The sequence below is a fragment of the Rhamphochromis longiceps genome, linkage group LG23 (genome assembly GCF_057381845.1).
Source record: "Rhamphochromis longiceps isolate RC_006_pf linkage group LG23, R_longiceps_female_GT1.1, whole genome shotgun sequence".
NCBI lineage: Eukaryota > Metazoa > Chordata > Actinopteri > Cichliformes > Cichlidae > Rhamphochromis > Rhamphochromis longiceps.
Window position 1 is genome coordinate 44,379,076 of NC_140578.1, and position 19,817 is coordinate 44,398,892.

General features: G+C 42.0%; 2 protein-coding genes across 2 annotated transcripts in view; both read left to right on the forward strand.

The window, feature by feature from the left end:
- The window catches only part of LOC146642794 (protein NLRC3-like), a 134,241-nt gene that overhangs the window by 31,993 nt on the left and 82,431 nt on the right, over positions 1-19,817 (forward strand). Inside the window, exon 5 of the mRNA XM_085397190.1 lies at positions 2,147-2,323. Within this exon, the coding sequence (XP_085253316.1) occupies positions 2,147-2,323 (177 nt within the window). The remainder of the gene's footprint in view (positions 1-2,146; positions 2,324-19,817) is intronic.
- Positions 7,777-15,321, forward strand: LOC146642795 (uncharacterized). Its single transcript, XM_085397243.1, has 4 exons — positions 7,777-7,950; positions 8,018-8,092; positions 8,214-8,303; positions 11,633-15,321. Exons 1-4 carry the CDS (start codon positions 7,780-7,782, stop codon positions 11,867-11,869), a joined length of 573 nt encoding a protein of 190 aa, XP_085253369.1. The 5' UTR covers positions 7,777-7,779; the 3' UTR covers positions 11,870-15,321.

The window sequence follows — 19,817 nt, forward strand, 5'->3', positions numbered from 1 at the left end:
TTTCCTGGAGAGTCCAGGATGTAAACTTGAAACTCTGGGGTCAGTCAGCATGTTTTAGTTGTGCTGAGATGAATATGATGTGAAAGTTGTGCTGACACTAAACTGCAGACATCAGGCTGATATTATACTGATCCACACTGAGGATCTTCATGGTAAAGTCTGTTTTCTTCTTCTCTGGTTTAGTCCATTGACTGCAGCAGAACAATGTTCACATTTCAAACAGTGATACTCAACGTATGGCCCGCGGCCCACACGCGGCCTGCCCACCTTTCCTGATTCAGAGAGAGGGGACCCTGATTAACTGTGTAGCTTCTTCCTCACAGTTCTAAGTATCAGACACAACAATGAATAATCCACAGCTGACTGTCTTTAGCAGGTCAAAGGTCACGGCACACAGCAGACAGTCAGAAATATTCTAACTCTGATCATTTATCAGTTGTGACACTGTGAGACTTGATCAGAGGTGTGATCATCACAGCAGAGGCCTTTGTGTCAAAGTCACTGAGGATCAAACAGAAACACATGAAGCAGATTTTCCTCTTCTGGCTTTTTATAGCAGATAACCTTCAAAATATTCTGCAGTCGATCAAAAACTGAAGCAAACCATGAAGCAACATGTGAACATGAGCTGATGCTGCTGAAGTGAAGCAAAGTTACAGAGGTTTGATTACAGACACAGCTGAGAGTTTGTAATCTGTCATCATTTTAAAAAGTTTCCATGGAACAGCAGAAATGAGGCTTTACTGTCAGAGGCCGACAGCACTGAACACAACAGCAGACTGGTGGCTAATAAACAGTGAATGATGCAGAAACAGATGTTTGAAGCTGTTCTTGGAGTACACTGAGAGAGAGAGAGCTGTGCAGGCAGGAACAGCCAAAGTCAGAGAGAATTCATGAGCATATTGATCAAACGTGAAGCAGAGTTTGGATCTTCTTTTGCTGCTGCTTCACTCAGTTTTGGTTGGAGACAGATGAAACCTGCAGCTTCAGGATCTGTGAGCTGTCCACTTTCAGCCCCGACGGCGTGTCCGTGTACGTGCCGTCGAGTGAACGATCCACGCTCTGTGTTTCCATCTTTGTGTGTTTAGCTGCTCTCATTTACTGTTTTATCTGTTTGCTGCTTGTTGAAATAGTTTGTGAGCTTTAACCTGAGATTCTGGCAAAATACATTTATATTAAACATCGATTCAGGATTGAATGAATCAACATCGTTTTATTCAAATTAAAACCATTTAAATGGGAACATGAATTTTTTACAGCCGCCTCTAATGCTGGGTAATGTCAGCTGGTCCATGTGCAGCTGGCTGTGAGGCTCAGGGAGCGTCTACAAAGTGCAACACTGAAAGAACATCATCCATAAATATTGAGTAATAACTGGACTCTCATACAGCGAGACTCGAATGCCTTTAAACATCAGCTTATCCTGCTGATCCAAGTCCAACACTGAGTTTGTAAAAACATGTTTGTCAATCATTTTGTTTGGTTTCTGAGGAAAAAGATTCAATAACTTGCTGCTAATACACAACATTTCATCATATTTCCTCATAACCCTCTTTTGTCTGACCATTTGATCCCATTTGAATTTGCAATAAAGGATCCACAGAGTTTGGTGACAATAATGACAGTAGATGTTTGTGTGAAAGTGCTGGAAGCAAATGAGTGTGTGATGTTCTTTCAGTGTTGCACTTTGTAGACGCTCCCTGAGCACTGGTCTCACAGCCAGCTGCACATAGAGACCAGTGTTGTTAGTCCAGGTCAGAAGATGACTTGTTGGAATGAAAATGAGCTTGTAGTTTGTCTGCTTTAATAATGTGACTGGAAAAAGGTGTTGGACTTCAAATATGTCCATTTCTGTCACACTTCACCTTTAAAAGTGAAGCCATGTGGTTCCTGGAAGGAAAAACACGACTTTTTCAAGTCTTTGTCCTGTTTTTATGAGAAATGTACGACTTTAATGTGAAACATTCAGAGTTTTTTCTCTTGTTGTGTTTGTTTGAAGCTGCTTCCTGTTGGCTTCAGCTGTTTGGAGTTTCCATTTTCTAAACTTCTACATTCTGAACCTTCTTCAGCTCTGAACAGATGATGAAACACTGAATGATTTCAAGCACTTTGTCTAATAAACTTACATCTTTCATTCTTTATACAGATTGAAGAGCTGTGGTTTGTCAGAGATCAGCTGTGATTATCTGGCAGCAGCACTGAAGTCCAACCCCTCCCATCTGAGACAGCTGGACCTGAGCGACAACGACAACCTGAAGGATCCAGGAGTGAAGCATCTGTGTGGTTTCCTGAAGAGTCCAGGATGTAAACTTGAAACTCTGAGGTCAGTCAGCATGTTTTAGTTGTGCTGAGATGAATATGATGTGAAAGTTGTGCTGACACTAAACTGCAGACATCAGGCTGATATTATACTGATCCACACTGAGGATCTTCATGGTAAAGTCTGTTTTCTTCTTCTCTGGTTTAGTCCATTGACTGCAGCAGAACAATGTTCACATTTCAAACCTTCACAGAAGAAGAAAAATCCTCCAGTGGAAAATTCACTGTGAAACTCTCAAACTCTTCATTGCACCTTAAAGTCTGTCTGACACTGAAATCCAAAGCAAAATGTGCGTTTGCTTTACAGACAGCAGTCCAACACAAACATACACACATCATCCAAAACACAGTCCAACATCCAAATCTCCTCCACTGCCAGCATGAATGATGGGAAAGAGAAGGAGGAACACTCTGACATTCAGGGTTAGAATGAGTTTCATCAAGCAGACTGTGAAGATCAAAGCTGCATTAGAAAGCTTACATGAATGAATGAGTGGACAGAAGTGGACAGAGATCATCTGAAGCACTTCAAAGGCTTTAAATCAGCACATTTCTCTTTATTCTTTATCAACTCTGTTAGTTTCTCTCAGTTTTCTGTGGAATGAAGCTAACAGCAGGCTAATAAGATGCTGACCAATAGGTTTCTATTAAAGGTTGTAATTTGTATATGAAAAAGTGCTTTGGCTCAGCAGGGATCAGCTTACAGGTAGAATACAGCTGCTGGATGGGATTAGCATGTCATAGCTATCTACCAAACTGCTAACTGGGGGATTTCAGGCCATCTATGGATCATTTTTGCTAACTGTTTATTCAGCTTAGGCTCACAGGGCTGCAGCCTGTGCCCTAGCTGTCATAGGGCAAGAGGCGTGGTCCACCTGCACAGGTGAGCAGTCCATCACAGGGCCAACAGAGAGCGACAGAGAAGCACTCCCTCACATCCACACCTACAGCCAATGTAGAAGCACCAATGAACCTAAGCAGCATTTCATTGGACTGTGGGAGAACATCCAACCTCCACAGAAAGGCCCAGCTGACCAACAAGCTTCAACCTACAACCTTCTTGCTCTAAGGCACTAGTGCTAACCACTTTTGCCCATTTCAGCCCAAATCCTGCATCTTCCTGTTTCTGACTCCAGGCCAGCTCCACTAACACTTTCTCATCAGACACTGCCACCTAGTGGAGGAAGTCTTAGTTCCATTTGAAGCTTCAGATTACAGTTAGTTCCTTTACAAAGAGGTGGAGGTGGTGGGGCCACAGCACCATCATCACTGAGTGCCATAGGACACTTAACCTTTGTTTCCATATGCTGGGAACTTCCTGTTGTTCCAAGGAGGACTGGAAAATGTGTGAAAATCTCCCAGTCAGTTCCTCACAGCACACTTCAATCATTTCCCTCCCACAGCATCAGGACCAGGGCTTTTTCTCTCTTTGGTCCCACTAAGAGATTTCCACACAAACACCTCATCAGTGGGACTCTCAGAGCTACCAGCCCTTTGCTACAATCACAAAGCTCTTCATTGAAATCAATGATATCAAAGCTGGAATCAAATGAGTCCAAGTCTTCTGCTGATTCAGCATCACATTCATCTTTGCTCCTTGTTCTGCATCCCCACCATGGACTTCATTCCTTTCCAAGCCAGCCTTGAGTGTCCTTTATTCAGCTCATCCTCTGCTTTACTTTTACACCTGATTTTAGCTGCTTTATCTCTCTTTCAACAGGTTTCTGTGCCTCAATCTTTTTCTTCTCTCCCTCATAACAAGACAGCTTCTTCTGCCTGAGAACATGTTGGAGTGATTTACTAATCCAGGGCTGCTTATTGGGGAAAATACTTCCTGTTTCCAAAGTAATCCCCATTTTTCCCAGAAAGAAATGTCAGTAGAAATCGATGATCTAAGTGAGAACATGAGCCTTTAAAAAGTCCCAGTGGGTGCAGTCAAAGCAGTCCCTCAGTCCCAGTATAGAGTCTTTGGTCCAGACTGGAACAACTGTGTGCCCAGTTTGAGCTCTCTTCAATGCTGTGACCTGACAGACCCAGAGGGGCCATCACATCACATTTAGAAGCTCCCCTGATGGAGCCACAACACATGTCCAATACTTAGTCTGTCTTGTTGGACCAACTGGAAGAAATGATTCAAGGACTTAGTCACAGAACAGAGATTCAAATCTCCAAAATCCAACTGGCTGCATCAGGACATATAGTCTGAAACTCTGCACAGTTTCCTGTTTGAAGCTGCTTCCTGTTGGCTTCAGCTGTTTGGAGTTTCCATTTTCTAAACTTCTACATTCTGAACCTTCTTCAGCTCTGAACAGATGATGAAACACTGAATGATTTCAAGCACTTTGTCTAATAAACTTACATCTTTCATTCTTTATACAGATTGAAGCGCTGTGGTTTGTCAAAGATCAGCTGTGATTATCTGGCAGCAGCACTGAAGTCCAACCCCTCCAATCTGAGAGAGCTGGACCTGAGCTCCAACTACAACCTGAAGGATCCAGATGTGAAGCAGCTGTCTGATCTTCAGCAGAGTCCAGACTACAGACTGGAGACTCTGAGGTCAGTAGAGTGATGGAGTGAGTGGGTGGTGCTGTCAGCAGTATTGTACTAAACACAGTCAGTATGAAACAAAGATCCAGTGTTTCCTGTAAAGCTGCAGCTTCTCAGTGAAGCTGTGAGAGGAGAACGGTGACAGGCTTCAGGATTGGACACAAACACTTCCTGTTTCTCACCTTTATGGTCACCATAGTAACGGCTGACACACTCTGATCAAACACTGTCAACAGCCAATCAGCTCTCTGAACAAAGCAGCACGCAGACCAATGACTGCATTGATTTCCAAGTTTAAAGCAGTGAAGAACACAGTCTGTAGGTGAGGAAGAATTTAGTGAGAGCAGATGTTTGGATGGAATTCCTCCAGTTAACAGCTGGAACCGTCCATCTGGATTGTTGGGCTTGTTGTTGGGGTTCCTACAGAGCTCAGAGTGGACACACCAAGGTTCTTCTAATGAATGAAAGTCCAAACTCAAACTAGGAGGGAAAAACATTTTCAGCAACTTCAATAAAAATCCAAAGATTAGAAAAAGTGAAGCAACAATGAGTCCTAGTACAGTCCCAGCACTGACGTCCCTGCTGCTCTTTATACTGGATGTGCTGCATCACTGACTGACAGCTGATGAAGAGTCTCTGGAAACACTCGTTTATCTCCTCTGCTCTTCCTTCTTCTCTCTGCAGGTGGAGGTGATGATGGTAAACAGGACGGTGTGTGTGCTGAGAGAGGAGCAGCTGTGTCCTGATGATCCAGAGAGGTTGAAGCAGCAGCAGCTTGTGTGTAGAGACGCTCTGACTGGGCCATGTTACTGGGAGGTGGAGAGGAGAGCTTCATCCAGCAGTGACTGACAGAGGAATGAAGTGCAGATGACTGTCAGTGCTGCAGAGTGAACTGCTCTGAGAACAGCTCCACTGTCAGACACAATGTAGAGTCCAGCATCACCCCTGTGTGTCCCTCTGGATCTGACAGAGGATCATCAGTGTATCTGGACTGCTCTGCTGCTGCTCTGTCCTTCTACAGTCTCTGCACAGTCTCTGTCTTACTCTGGAAAGATTTTACAACTTGTTGTAATTACAGAACGTTAATATAATATTCAAACATGTGATCTTCTCTTTATTTCTGAATCTTTACCAAATAAAGAAAAACCAAACTAACAAACAGAAGCTGTCGTGTCCTTTTTCACCACATCTGTGAATCTTTTCTGTGTTTTTCCTCTTTTCCTCCTTCCTGCAGCTCCATCTTCATCATTCTGTGTCCAGTATATGTGAACACGTCCAAAGCATCTGAGCCTCATGTTACCCGTTTGTGTGAGTTACGCCTGTCGTTGTGTTGTGGTGTATAAATAAGGGGCAGGAGACAGCGCTGGATCTCTGAGTTCTTTACTCTCAATTTCTGCAACATCTGCAATATCTAGAAATGCAAACCTGTGAGCTGTGTGTGTTGTGCGTCTGCTCGGCCACCTCTCCTCCGGCCGTGCTGGAAGCAGCTGTGCGTTTGACAGTTTTATCGACTCGACAATAATCGAACAAATTAAATGTTCAAAAATATCAACTTAAGCACTTCAAAGTCAACAAAAAGCTTAAAACAATGAAATAATATTTCACTGAAAAAACAACAGCTCATAAGAACGATACACAAAATAATACAGAAACAAACAAATAAAAGTTATTAACCAGGATCCATGTTTTTGTCACAAACACTGAATCAGCTGATTCACTCTTTATGTTTCTGAGTTTGTTTTGTGATTATAGTTCTGGTTTCTGTTTCTGTGTCTTCACTGTGTCCCACGTCTCCTTACTTTGGACTGTGTTATATTTCCTGTTTTACTTTGACAGTCCTGTGTTACTGTTTCCTGTCTCGTGTGTGTAATTGGTCCCAGCTGTGTTTCCCTCCTGCCTCCCGTTCCCTGATTACTAAACTGCGTCCACGCCGCCGGCGCTCCTCTCCACAGCTGGATTCCAGGATTTCAGAGCATCCAGCTGTGGTGAGTGATGGAGACACTTTCTCTGCTCCCTCAGTAATCAGGACAGTTTATTGAACATCAGAGGACATAAAGGACTGTTTTTCACCTGCCCGTTCTGAACCTGGACATTAAAGACTGCTGGCTTCAAGGACATTAATCCCAGTGTCAGCCAGCCAATAACAGCCTGTGTTTTTCAGCTCTTTAGGAGTCAGAAATGAGAAAGACACAGACTGCTAACCTCTCCCTGCAGGGAATAAGCTCCGCCTCTTCCTGTCCTGTATATGAGTGATTTGATTCTGACATGAGACACAATGAGTTTCCTGTTTATTGTGACTTAAAGCGAGCAGCAAAGACACTAAACTGTGTGTTTCCAGCTGAAGCTGCTTTTTGTGTTGCTCCCACAATCCTGTCTGAAACAGTCAGTGAGGAAAACTCAGTTTATGCTTCCAAGCTCATTGTGAGAGGGCACATTGTGTTCCTGCAAGTGCTGATTTTGTCTGCATCCCTGAGTTTAGTGAGCTGCCTCCAAGGACTTGTGAAGCCCAGTGTGTTAAGGCTGCATCTCCCAGATGTTTCCACCTTTCCAGCAGAGACGATAAATGTTCCCACAAAGGCTCAAAGACGGTTTGATTTTCTGAGTGTTGGCCTCAAGAGATTGCTCAGTGAGCACCTGAGTGTTTCTGGGACATCGGACACTAACTGGAACTTCAAGTCTTGTTCTGAAGTTGCACATGCAAAGACTGTTTCTGGTTGTAGAGACCTGGCTGTTCCAGGGATTGTAACCTCCCCAGAGGCTGAGCTGCTGACCTCAGCTGACTCTGGAGCCTTGAAGGTAACTAAGTTTGCACCGCTCGGGTGAGCCATCTCAGCTGCAACAGCCTCCACAGAGAGCTCACGCAAGCTTACCCAGCCTGCTGAGGATTTTATGCAGGTGTCTGGTAAAAGGACGATGCTGCTGTCCAATGAGGCGAGGAGAGAAGTAGCCAAACAGGCGAGAGCCGTGAAGGAGGAACGGCGGGCAGCTCTGGATGCCCGACATAAATACCTGATGAGCAGGCTGGCCGACGCCGGCAGCCTGGAGGAGGCGGCGGTGGAAGACGCCATCGTCTCTGATGACAGAGTAAGTTCAGAGACGTGATCCTTCCTCAGAGTTGAACCTTTGAGTCATTAATGTCAGATTCTTCCAGTTCAGTCTGATCCATGAATTCTTTGCTGCAAACGGATCCAAGAAGCTGATTTTCTTCTATCAGGATGTCAAACAGGTAACTTTGATCACATTTCAATGACTGACACATGAAGGTCTAACCGCTCTTCATAATCTGCTGTCCTGTTTGTTGCACCGTACTTTGTATTCATATCTTTTAATATCTGCCTTTCTCCCAGAGTCTGTCCTCCCGTCAGTCTTCCTTTGTGGACGCATCAAACTCAGCTGTGGCTCAGAGGAAACTCTTCCTCACTACGGGGAACTCTGAGGTTGGCTTCAGCTTTTTATGTTTAGTTCATGTGAGAATCACAGAAAAATGCTGATATGAGTGGAAGGTTCTGCTGGGAAATTGGCAAAGAGCAGATTATTGAACAGCGAGGCAGACAGTTCATTTCAGTGATGCCAGTTTATTAGAAACGAGGACTGTGGGGCTGCTGGAAGTCAGGACGGCCGTTCTCTGGATAAACCTGACAGCTGAGGTGGAGAGCAGGATTTATCCACAGACGGCTTCTTCCAAGCAAATGTCCTGAACACATCTGAGCTGAGGGTTACACAGTGTGTCCTGTGTGATCTCTGCTTTATGGTGGTTGAATCTCACAAATGTGACCATCAGACCTGACGACTTATTTGTGATGTTTTCATTAAAAATATCCTGGGTGAGGTGTTTGGGGCCTGTCCCATGAGGAGGAGTCTCCAGGGCAGACCCAGGACACACTAGAGAGGTTATATCTCTCAGCAGGCCTGGGAATGCCTCAGTATTGTCCTGGATATGCTGGAGGAAGTGGTTGTTTAGGGAGGTCTGGGATTCTCTGCTTAGACTGCTGCACCTGTGACCCGGGACCAGATAAACAGGAAATGGATGTTTGAAATTCAAAGAAATCCTCTTTTAATAATGAGGAAAAAAGACAGCAGGAGATCCATCGCAACTAACAAAACACTTCAAACACATCAATGCATCAACTTTAATCAACTTCATTTGGTTCAAATGAAGGAATCTAACAAAGCACTCACTAAAATGAAACACCAGTTAGTTTCCCGAGCTCAACAGGTCGAACACCTGAGTTTGGTTTGCGGTGCAGTTTTTATTTCTTCTAGATAACTTGGGTTATTTGCACAGGAAGGTTTTTTAAATGTATTTCTTAAGTACGATCTTATATGGGGGTTGATTTTATAGCATAACAGAATAATGTAATAACTCTAATAGAGTATAAAACATTTGCAGAATGAAGTACAAGGTGAAGAAAAGTCAGAACGTCCCTATTTGAAAATACAGCCTCAGAAGGTCAGAGATGGACAAATTCAGCTACAGAAACATGTGGCCATTTTTTTAAAGCCATAGAGCATATTACAGACGACACAAAGAGCAAACACTGTAAACTTCTAACCACAGACCTCACACAGCTCACACACGTCAGAGTGAAGCTGTCATTTCCTGAAGCTTCCACACAAGAGAACTGGCAACAAGGTGGAGTCCTCATGGATCACTAGCAGAGAAATGTGGGTGGGTGCCAGACCACATGGACTCGACTCACTTTCTTTCATACAAAGGAGCAGACTAATGCTGTCATCCTTAAAGACTAACTAGAAACAAGCAGTGCGCTCGCATCGACTCGACTTGTTTTGCAAGTTTGAAGTGAGATGGTACTTTGGAGTCAGCCTCCCGAGATGATGGCTGGCTGGTTTTTGAGAAAAATCTCATATTTATACAATGAGCAGCAGACTTTCCTGACTTGCAGAGGTCAACGTCCTCCTCAGTCATGCGCCATGAGTGGCACAGATACTATTCATCAAATAACTAACATGGCCTTGATTGTTACTCCAGAGACTTATCTGCGATGTAGCTTTATAGCATTTTCATTAGCAATCGTATGATTTGTGTTACAATGACCTTTGTGGACGGGCCCGGACCCCCAGGCCTCGTCCGTGACGCCGACGGTGAGCGCAACGTTTTTGTTTTCTTGCGCTTAAAATAACCTGATCAGCGTTCTGCCGACGGTTTGTTTACATTTCTCACATCTGTGATTGTTCACACGGGTTGGACACGAGCAGAGAGGGCTTTCAAGATGAAAAAGCCAACGTGAAACTTTAACGGACGACAAAGTTTTTCAATCAAATCTCCGTCACACCCTTCCTTGACCTCATCACGTTATCCACCTTAGTCAAGGAACAGTGGTTCGGGAAAATATGCATTTGTTTTTTGGACCAGTTTAAAACGTATCTCAACTAGTGATGTGCGGATCGATACTGAAATATCGATTCCTCCGATACCCGTCATTGTGTCCGGCCCCTTGGCGTGCACACTCACAACAATGGCTGAGCGTAAACAGAGTCATGTGCAGACGTATTTTACCTCCACGAACAGCTGAGACGTGGTTTGCCATACATGTGGCAAGAATGTGAGGTGTTGTGGTAACACCGCTGACCTGGTCAAACACCTCAGAGTGAATCATATCACAGAATATGACGAGCGTATGTTGAGGCGAACTGAAGAGGAGGAGAGGGAGAGGTGCTGCCAGGGCGAGACAGACGTCTCTCACGGAGTCCTTTAATGCTGCAGGCAGGCAACAAATAGCCACAACTTCAGGTTTTTCATTTCTATATGATAATTCTGCATCATTAAGTGATAAGAACAAGTAATCTGATGTCCTGTGATCATTACGACGCTATAATTTGAGATAAAATAAAAGAGAGTAAAAAAATAAGTTTTTGTACAGAGTATCGTATCAGATCAGTATCGTCGATACCACCCTGAATTTTACTTGGTATCGGATCAGAAAGGAAATCAGTGGAAATCAAATCCTGCTTCTACAGGTGTCCAGTTCATTCACTCTGACCCCTCCAGATAAGCGTTGCCAGTTCTCACTGTGCTGTAGATCACATTTTCTTGTGTTTGGGGTTATAACGGTTACTTTTGAGGTCTGTGCTATAAAGCAAGTTAATCCTGAATTTAACTGGAGAAGACAAATTCCCACTGCGTGGTGTAGTGCACAGCCAGGCATTCTTTACATTAGTTCGTTTGACAAAACCAAAAAGCCGAAAGTATTTACTTGGAGTTTGGTTTGATGAAATAAGTGCCAGAATCAGTGAATACAAATGATTCCAATGACATGAAAACTGGTGGAAGGACAAATCCCTCAAGAAAAGCACGACTAGCACATTAAGTTTGTTTGTAATCATCATCATCTCTAACACCATGCGCACAACAGTGATTTTGTTACAGAACACTAAGATAGTAAAATCTGGGAAATGATGATATTTCTTTCCAAAACTTCCTGTCTGGAAGACATTAAAGCTGCTGTGCCACCTGCAGCTTCTTTCAATCTATGTTATGTGAATATATCTTTTTCTTTTTGGGTTTGAACATCCATTCAAACTCACTCTCTGCCTAGCAAGTCTCATTCCCTCATTTCCTTGGGGTCCAGCTTCACATACGTGGCACTGAGCCTTTTCCTTTGTCACCTCTTTCTGCTACATGCCTAGCCTCCCAGTTTCTTGGTCTATTTTCTTCATTTCGCTAACTACACTTCTTTTTCTTTGTAAATCTCTTCCTTCAAATACTTTCAAAATCACTTTTCTTTTTTCCCTTTCTTCTGTGCAGAGAAGACGTCAAACCCCTTCTTGGCAGTTTATCTCAATAAAGCTGTACTATCCCAGCCATCTGGTAAGTCTTCCCTACTACCCAGAGCCTGTTTATACTCCTGCATGTCTCTGCCTTCACTCACTTCCTCTTCTTGATGTCCAAACTCATCCTTCAAACTACCATTTGATGCTGCATAGCTGCATTCTCCCTGACACCTCCTTGTCTCCTGTCTTTTTGATTTCACCTTCTGCATAATATTTAGTTGCCCTGTGTGCAGCTTCCTCCACTTTCATATATTTCTACAAGTTCCTCCCTGTTCTTGAAGTATGTGTGCACCACGGCCATTTCCACTTGGAAAATCTGCCCCACATCTGTCTTTCTAGATTTCTCTCCTAAACACCACACCTACCCAACACCTCATAACCTCTGTTCCCTTCACCTAAATGTCCATTGAAGTCTGTGTCAATCACCACTGTAGTATGTGGTCTCTTGCACACAAAATGTGTCTACCCTCCACCTCCATAATATGAGTCCGCCAGCCCTCCCATTGCCAGTCATAGTCCATAACAAGTCAAAAACATAAACAGCTCGAACGTATTATTTATTTAAGAGAGAGAGAGAGAGAGAGAGAGAGAGAGAGAGAGAGAGAGAGAGAGAGAGAGCTCAGTTGTCCTTGCTCTAGCATCAAGAGTCAGTGACTGGCTGTTCACTGCAGGCTCAGCAGTCCAATGGCCGATCAGCAACAAAACAAATAAAAAAATAAGACACGTTCTTGATTATGACAACAAACCACATCCAAAAAAATATGACAGCAACACTTTAAGTTTTGTGTGCATTCATCATGTGCAACTCTGCAGAAAGTCTCATGTCAAGGATGTGTGGACAGGGGGGCTATTAAAAAGTTCCAGTATACAGAATAGAAAACCATCAAATGAATGAAATAAAATCTGTTGTCACAGTGGTTTTTGAAGGAACAATTACTTCACAGATGGACAGCCTCATTATATTTGAGTTAAATCTGATGATACACACTTCACGTCACCCTAGTTACATGTTTTTATTTGCCATGTGTATGTTATCCAAGGGAGGAAGAAAATGAAAAAGAAAACTTTTGATGTGTCCAGACATTTCTTCACATCAGCTGCCAGCAACCAGTTTCAGCATGTACAACTGTTGCAGTAAGTGTGCTCATGCAGACCAACTATGCTGGTCCACTGTTCTTAATGGTGCTGCATGTTGAGAAAGAAGTGAAACAAATGTTTTGTTTAACAAGTCCACTAGTGTTAGAATAACTTGGCATTTCCAATCTGTTTCTGCTGTAGTTCAATGAAAGGTTTCAGTTACTTAAGTTTGAGAAAAAACCAAAAAACCAAATTGCGTTTACAATTGTAGTTTCATCTTGTTATAAGATATTTGAAATAAAAACAAACAAAAACATGAACAAACAAACCACAAACAAACAAACCACAAACAAACAAACCACAAACAAACAAACCACAAACAAACAAACCACAAACAAACAAACCACTACATTTTCAGAAATATTTCTGCAGTCTGATTTACAAGTATAAACTTTCTGACCAAAACGCCACAATTTCATCCCTCAAACAAGTTGTCAACTGTGTCAACGACCAATGAGGACATCACTGCTACACTTGATGATACTCACACCTTGAAAAAGTGCAAAGGTTTCCCAACAGGACTTCGACGGTTGGTCTTCTTGATCAAGCTATAATCTGTTCTCATCAAAACCACCATAAAACCAGTTTGACAGGATGATGCTGATAAATCCCTCTAGACCTTTTTGTGACAGTATTAAAAGCTTGCTGGAAATTCTCTGTACTCATATTTGTGCTCAGTATCTGTAGGAGCCATTTTTGTGTGGGTACCTCATGTATGCCACTAGGGGTCACCTTTTGTGTTACATATGGTGTGTCTATTTAAGGTAGATAGGTCATTAGCAGCAGGTGTGTTGTTGTTGGGAAGGAGCAAACAGATTGTGACCGCTGCGCTGTTATGTTAAATTGTGTTGGAATAAAGAATCTAAAGGACAAGATAAGTATGGTTTCAGTTATTGAACTAAGTTTAATACGTTTATTCATACCAGTGACATTGCATTAACCTGCCAACAAACAGCTCAGTGGCTTTAAATGTAGGCTTAGCCTCGACAGCATCTATAACACCATTAAAATGCAGTAATGGCCACACAAAAAATAAAACGTGACCATATTCAGTTTAAGCCATTTTATGTGGTTTAGTTTATACACTTGAATCACAGTAGATGATAGCTTTCTGTTTTTAAATGTCTCCATTTATTGCAAACACTATAGTTACTGTTCTGCCTTTTATAAGGTAAACTGGATATTATGGTTGCAAACGGCCCTAGAGCTCCCTCTAGTGGCTGCTTTGTAATATGGGTTTGACTACTTTGGGAAAGGAACAATGAGAAGGTGAAAAAATCAAAGATGACGGAAAGTTATCGTTCTAAGCTGATATGGACCTTAAAATGTTGTTGCCTTGGACAAGATATGTCTGTAAGTATGAGTGACAATAAAATAATTATTAACTTTTGTTTTGTGTAAAAATGGTACGATAATTTGTACATTTGAAAGTTTTATCTTGTTATCAAATCACTTTGATTGTCACATCACATGTGCAGGTACACTGGTACAGTACATGTGAGTGAAATTCTTGTTTGCGAGCTTCACAAGCAACAGAGGTGTGCAAAAATACAATAACGTAAAACAAGCAAAATATAAGAACGGCTAAATCTGAGACTAATAAATATATGTACAATATATAATAGTACATGCATTACTGGATGTGTATACTAAATATGTTTTTCTACGCGTGTGTGTGTGTGTGTGTGTACATATTTTACAATTTAAATAGAGTAAACAATAAAATAAAATATACAGAGGTTGGTAGTTGGACATGTGCAAAACAAGTGGCATTACTGTACAGTGTGGAGTGCATAATGTTGAAGTTCCAGTAGTGAAGCTGAGGTGTCTATGAAGTGTCCAGCAGTCTGATGGCCTGGTGGAAAAAGCTGTCTCTCAGTCTGCTGGTTGGGGACCGGATGCTGCAGAACCTCCTTCCTGATGGAAGTAGTCTGAACAGTTTATGGCTGGGGGGACTGGAGTCCTTGATGGTCCTCCCCGCTTTCCTCAGGCAGCGCTTCCTGTAGATGTCTTGGAGGGAGGGAAGCTCACCTCCAATTATCCGTTCAGAACACCGCACTACTCGCTGGAGAGCTTTGCGGTTGTAAGCGGTGCTGTTGCCGTACCAGGTGGTGATGCATCCAGTGAGGATGCTCTCAATGGCACAGCGATAGAAGGTCCTGAGGATGCGGGGGCTCATGCCAAATCTTTTCAGTCTCCTGAGAAAGAAGAGGCGCTGCTGCGCCTTCTTCACTGTTTTGTTTATGTGTACTGACCACGTAAGATCCTCAGCCAGGTGTACACCAAGGAAGCGGAAGCTGCTCACTCTCCACAGCAGCGCCGTTGATGGTGATGGGGGTGTGTACTTCTCTGCACCTCCGGAAGTCCACTATCAACTCCTTTGTCTTTGCGACGTTGAGGGTGAGATGGTTGTCTTGACACCAGTGGGTCAGGGCGCTGACCACCTCCCTGTAAGCCGTCTCATCACTGTTGGTGATAAGACCCACCACTGTAGTGTCGTCCGCAAACTTCACAATGATGTTGGAGTTGTTAGTGGCTGTGCAGTCATAGGTGTAGAGTGAGTACAGGAGAGGGCTCAGTACACACCCCTGTGGTGCGCCAGTGTTCAGTGTGATGGGGGATGAGGTGATGCTGCCCAGTCTGACTACTTGGCATCTATCAGACAGGAAGTTAAGGATCCAGCTGCAGAGGGAGCTGCTCAGTCCTAGATCCTGCAGTTTCCTGTCCAGCTTCGAGGGAACGATGGTATTGAATACTGAGCTGTAATCTACTGTTAGCTTGCAGTAAGAGTGTAACAAGCTAGTTTACAATGTTAGTTAGCTAATACAGTATTTTGTACTTTCAGTTTTACGATGGTCAAAGAGAAGGCAATGGTCAGAGGCCATTCTTCAATAAATCAGCGCAGAAAGGAAAACAAGTCTGGTTATTGGAGCATCGTTATCTCGCTGTCTAGCTGGTGAAACTAAGGAACTCAGGGCGAGGACAGCAAAGTTACCAAAGGGGAAAAACTATCAAATTAAAACTGCATCATCTCAAAAATCACAAGTTTCTCTAAAATGTGTTTATTCTAGGGCTGCAGTTATTCATCATTTTAGTCATAAAGTATTTTATTGATTGTTCGAAAATTGAATTGGATTAGAAATAGTTTTCTTATTAATGAGCAATAATAATTATTATTCAAAAGAGAAAACACACGGGTCTGTTGGTTACCATTTTAGAAATTGCCATCCTTTAATGATTCATCTGTTAAAAAAAATATTTTGACTGCTTTTATCTAAAAAATATTTTGAGATGCTGAAATGCTGAAATAATAATAATAAAAAAAACAGACACTGATGTCAACATAAAGGTAAACACGCAATTTAGTTTCTTTAGTTTCTGGTTCTCTCCTGTATGGACTAGAGAACGCACGATACCACTTTTTTGTGTCCAGTATCGATATGAATCCGATACAGCGTATTTTTATAATCAATAAAACAGTTTTTTTTAATATCTTTCTTTATTTTGTATAAGTTCATACTCAAGTTTTAAAAAATAAAACATTAAAGTTATTTAGTTATACCTGTATGCAAAAAACACACTGCACCCAAAATATTTCATAGTTCAGCAACACTGATCAATCTAATAAACTTAAACCTGCACCATCCTCCCTATTCTGGTATTTTAAAGAGTACTTAGCAGAAATATTAAACAACCTAACTAATAGGGTTGCAAACTCCCAGCAAAAAAACAACTAAAGGGAACCATCGCCCACCCTCTGCCTCGTGATGCTTAATCGACATAATCGACTTTAATTTAATGCATGTATTTAAAAAAAATGCACAGAAATCAATTATTTTTCAACAACAATTAAATAGATTCAACATCTTTCTTCAACAGAACTGCAGACTGCACAGATGGTATCTTCCCAAAGGAAAAAGTACTATAACTTACTAGGGTATATATTAGACTTAATAGTTACTATATACAATATTAGATTTCTATACATTTTACGTTAGATAAAAACTTTGGTTATAAGATTCAGATAATTATTTATTAAAAGCGAGACATTTTAAACGAGAATAAGAAAGAAAAGTATTTCTTTGTGCCCCCCTTTTCCCTGTTAATGCCCCAGCTGGCCCCCTGGCAAAACCGTGCTAGACCCGCCCCTGCACAGTTACCAGCTGTCAGCTACTTATAGCATTAGGCATTAAAGTAATATTAAATAAATTCTAACAACAGCTTATCAAGCTTAAACGTGCTGCTGTGGTTTATCTGCTGGTTTCCTCTTTCTGGCGCAAAGTGGGAAACAAACAAGAGAGACGGAACTTGCGATCAGCTGATCATTGATCAGTTTCATGATTGAAGTAGCAGCAGGAGAGGGAGGGGGAGAGGAGACGCGGCAGTCGCTCCATATATCGGTTGTTAAGCTTAACGTGGGAATGCGTTACAAACATTGAGAGAGAAACTTACAAACTTGCTTTACTTCTCTAGGACAGCTTTCACTGAGAAGAAATGCCGATTTGGAAACATGTAGCGAGGCGCTAAATGCTCCACCAGACAACCGAGAGGTCTCTTGTTGTCACATGCAAGAAAGCATGCTCTGAAGAATATCCAGGTAGATAACTGTGGCGATATGTTGGTTATATTACTTTAAAGTGCAACTGGCTAATTCTTATTTTAGCCAACTCGAAAAGTAAAAATGATGCAACGACCTTGAAATAACACATTTATCTCACTGCAACATGTCATTTAAATAAAAACATTTACTGAAATTAAAATAAATATACTGAATATAATATGGCTCAGATTTAATGGAATATAATGATCCTTTTGTGTTGCTGTTAAAGAAAGGGATAATGTGTGATTACTGTTTTTAAACTATGGGCTACAAACTAAATCCTTTTATTATTTCTGTCCTCGGTTTTAACTCATTAATAATCATTAGGATGAAGCCCCCTAAAAAACAACGTAAAGGTCATGAAAATGTAAACAATTTGGCATTTTGATGATGCATCATCCACATTAAAAAGTAGAGATCATATCAGCCCTGTATTTACTTGTATCGGATACATAAAACATCTTTCCGTATCGCACAGCACTACAGAAAGCTCTTTTCTAGGGTTGTATTAAACATCTGTAACTACCGTAACTCCTGATCCATTTCCTCAATTAAAAGAAGTCCAATGATTCCTGAGAGCAGCAACTCTGCACTTTTCATTAATATTTGCATCATTACGGTAATCCCAGGTACATTGTTGCAGCAGCCCCGTGAAGGCAAAGGTTGAGAGAATAGTGAGTGAGCGTGATGGAACAATGTTATCACACGTTTGGCTTCTTTTTACCATGTTTGTTTCTTTTGTTCTTTCATGTGTTATTTACCAAGATTTGGATGGTGTTCTGCCTCGAGTTACCATAATGTCCCTAACATCACAAAAAAGCACAGAGTTGCTGCTTTCAAGAACTGCTGGAATTTTTCATTTGCCCCAATGGTTCAAGACTGAAGTTAGGCTAAAAACACTGGGACCAGTTTAAATGGGTTCATGTGTGTCAGCTGCATCGTCACTGCTGCTCTTATGTTATGTGTTTTTGTTGAAAACTAGGTGCTGTTTGGCCTTAATGATGTCAAACTTTTCATTCACTTGTTTGCTCCTAAATACGTTTCTATTGCAGGTCTTTTCCAGTTGAAAATGTGAGTGAGCACTACACAAATTACTGACACTGAAATACACTGAAAAGAAAAAAAACAAAACTAAATCCAAACAAAAACAACTAAACGAAGTAGTTACACACGTTATAGAATATATATACTGGGCATACAAGCCTGGCCTAAGCTTTCTGTCAGGAAGACTGCAGCAGTCCAGGAGTTGGGTTAACTGTCTTTAAGTCCCACAGAAGAAATGTTTACATCAAAGTGCTTGCCAGGCTTAATCCAAATTAGGTACAGCCATACTTGAACTTATCATTGTATAGTATGTGGGACTATGAGCAATGGTTTTCTGGAAACAGAAACAGGCAATTTTATCATTAGTAGAGTCACAAATAACTAGAAAAACAATTGAAAACATAATGTACTCAACACAGCAATATCTCACAATATCCACAAGGGGTCACTATAGCTCATATATTGCCTAAATAGCACGTCATACAAACTGCCAATCATAAGGCACGGACATGGCAAGCTAGCCACAGTTAAACTAAACAATAGAAAAGTCCTTTATTTGTAATCTGGATGTAATGACTGCGGGAGATTACAGCCACTGCTATTAACTTAGTGCCAAATAATCCTACCAACATGGCATCAAAGAACTGAGGCATAACTTTAACATGCACAAACAATTATAACAGCTTCATGCGAGTCATCCTGCCAAAAGGACTAACACTCACAGGTTCATAAACACACAACTTAATCACACGAAACAACTGCGATGCTCTGCAGTGGCACCTTTAGTCACTCCCACTCTGCGTGCTGAGCACATGCCCACTGATACGCTTATTTCCTTTGAGTGTGCTTGATTTCTGCCTCTAGACATTCTGAGGCCGAGTCAGAGCAGGAAACTTGAGCACACGTGGTCTCATTAAATCAGACAGCTGGAGTCATTTAAAAAGGATCTTTTAAGCAGTGCTGTCCCTCAGCTTCATAGTAGATCCATCTATGGATCAGTTTGAAAATCCTAGCTGTCTTCTTTCTAGTTATCATGTTACAAGATTTTAAGAAAACTTGAACGCTGATCATGAGTTGAATGGTAAATGGTCAGCATTTGTATAGCGCTTTTCTAGTCCCTAAGGACCCCAAAGCGCTTCACACTACATTCAGTCATTCACCCATTCACACACACATTCACACACTGGCGATGGCAAGCTACATTGTAGCCACAGCTGCCCTGGGGCGCACTGACAGAGGCGAGGCTGCCGGACACTGGCGCCACCGGGCCCTCTGATCACCACCAGTAGGCAAACACGGGTTTAGTATCTTGCCCAAGGATATTTGGCATGCAGCCAGGAGGCAGCCTGGGATCGAACCACCGACCTTCTAATTAGTG

Coding starts and splice junctions, on each gene's coding strand:
- LOC146642795 (XM_085397243.1), top strand. CDS start 7,780: ATGCTGCTGTCCAATGAGGCGAGGAGAGAAGTAGCCAAACAGGCGAGA. Junction 7,951..8,017: donor CCATCGTCTCTGATGACAGA/GTAAGTTCAGAG, acceptor AGATTCTTCCAG/TTCAGTCTGATCCATGAATT. Junction 8,304..11,632: donor TCACTACGGGGAACTCTGAG/GTTGGCTTCAGC, acceptor TCTTCTGTGCAG/AGAAGACGTCAAACCCCTTC.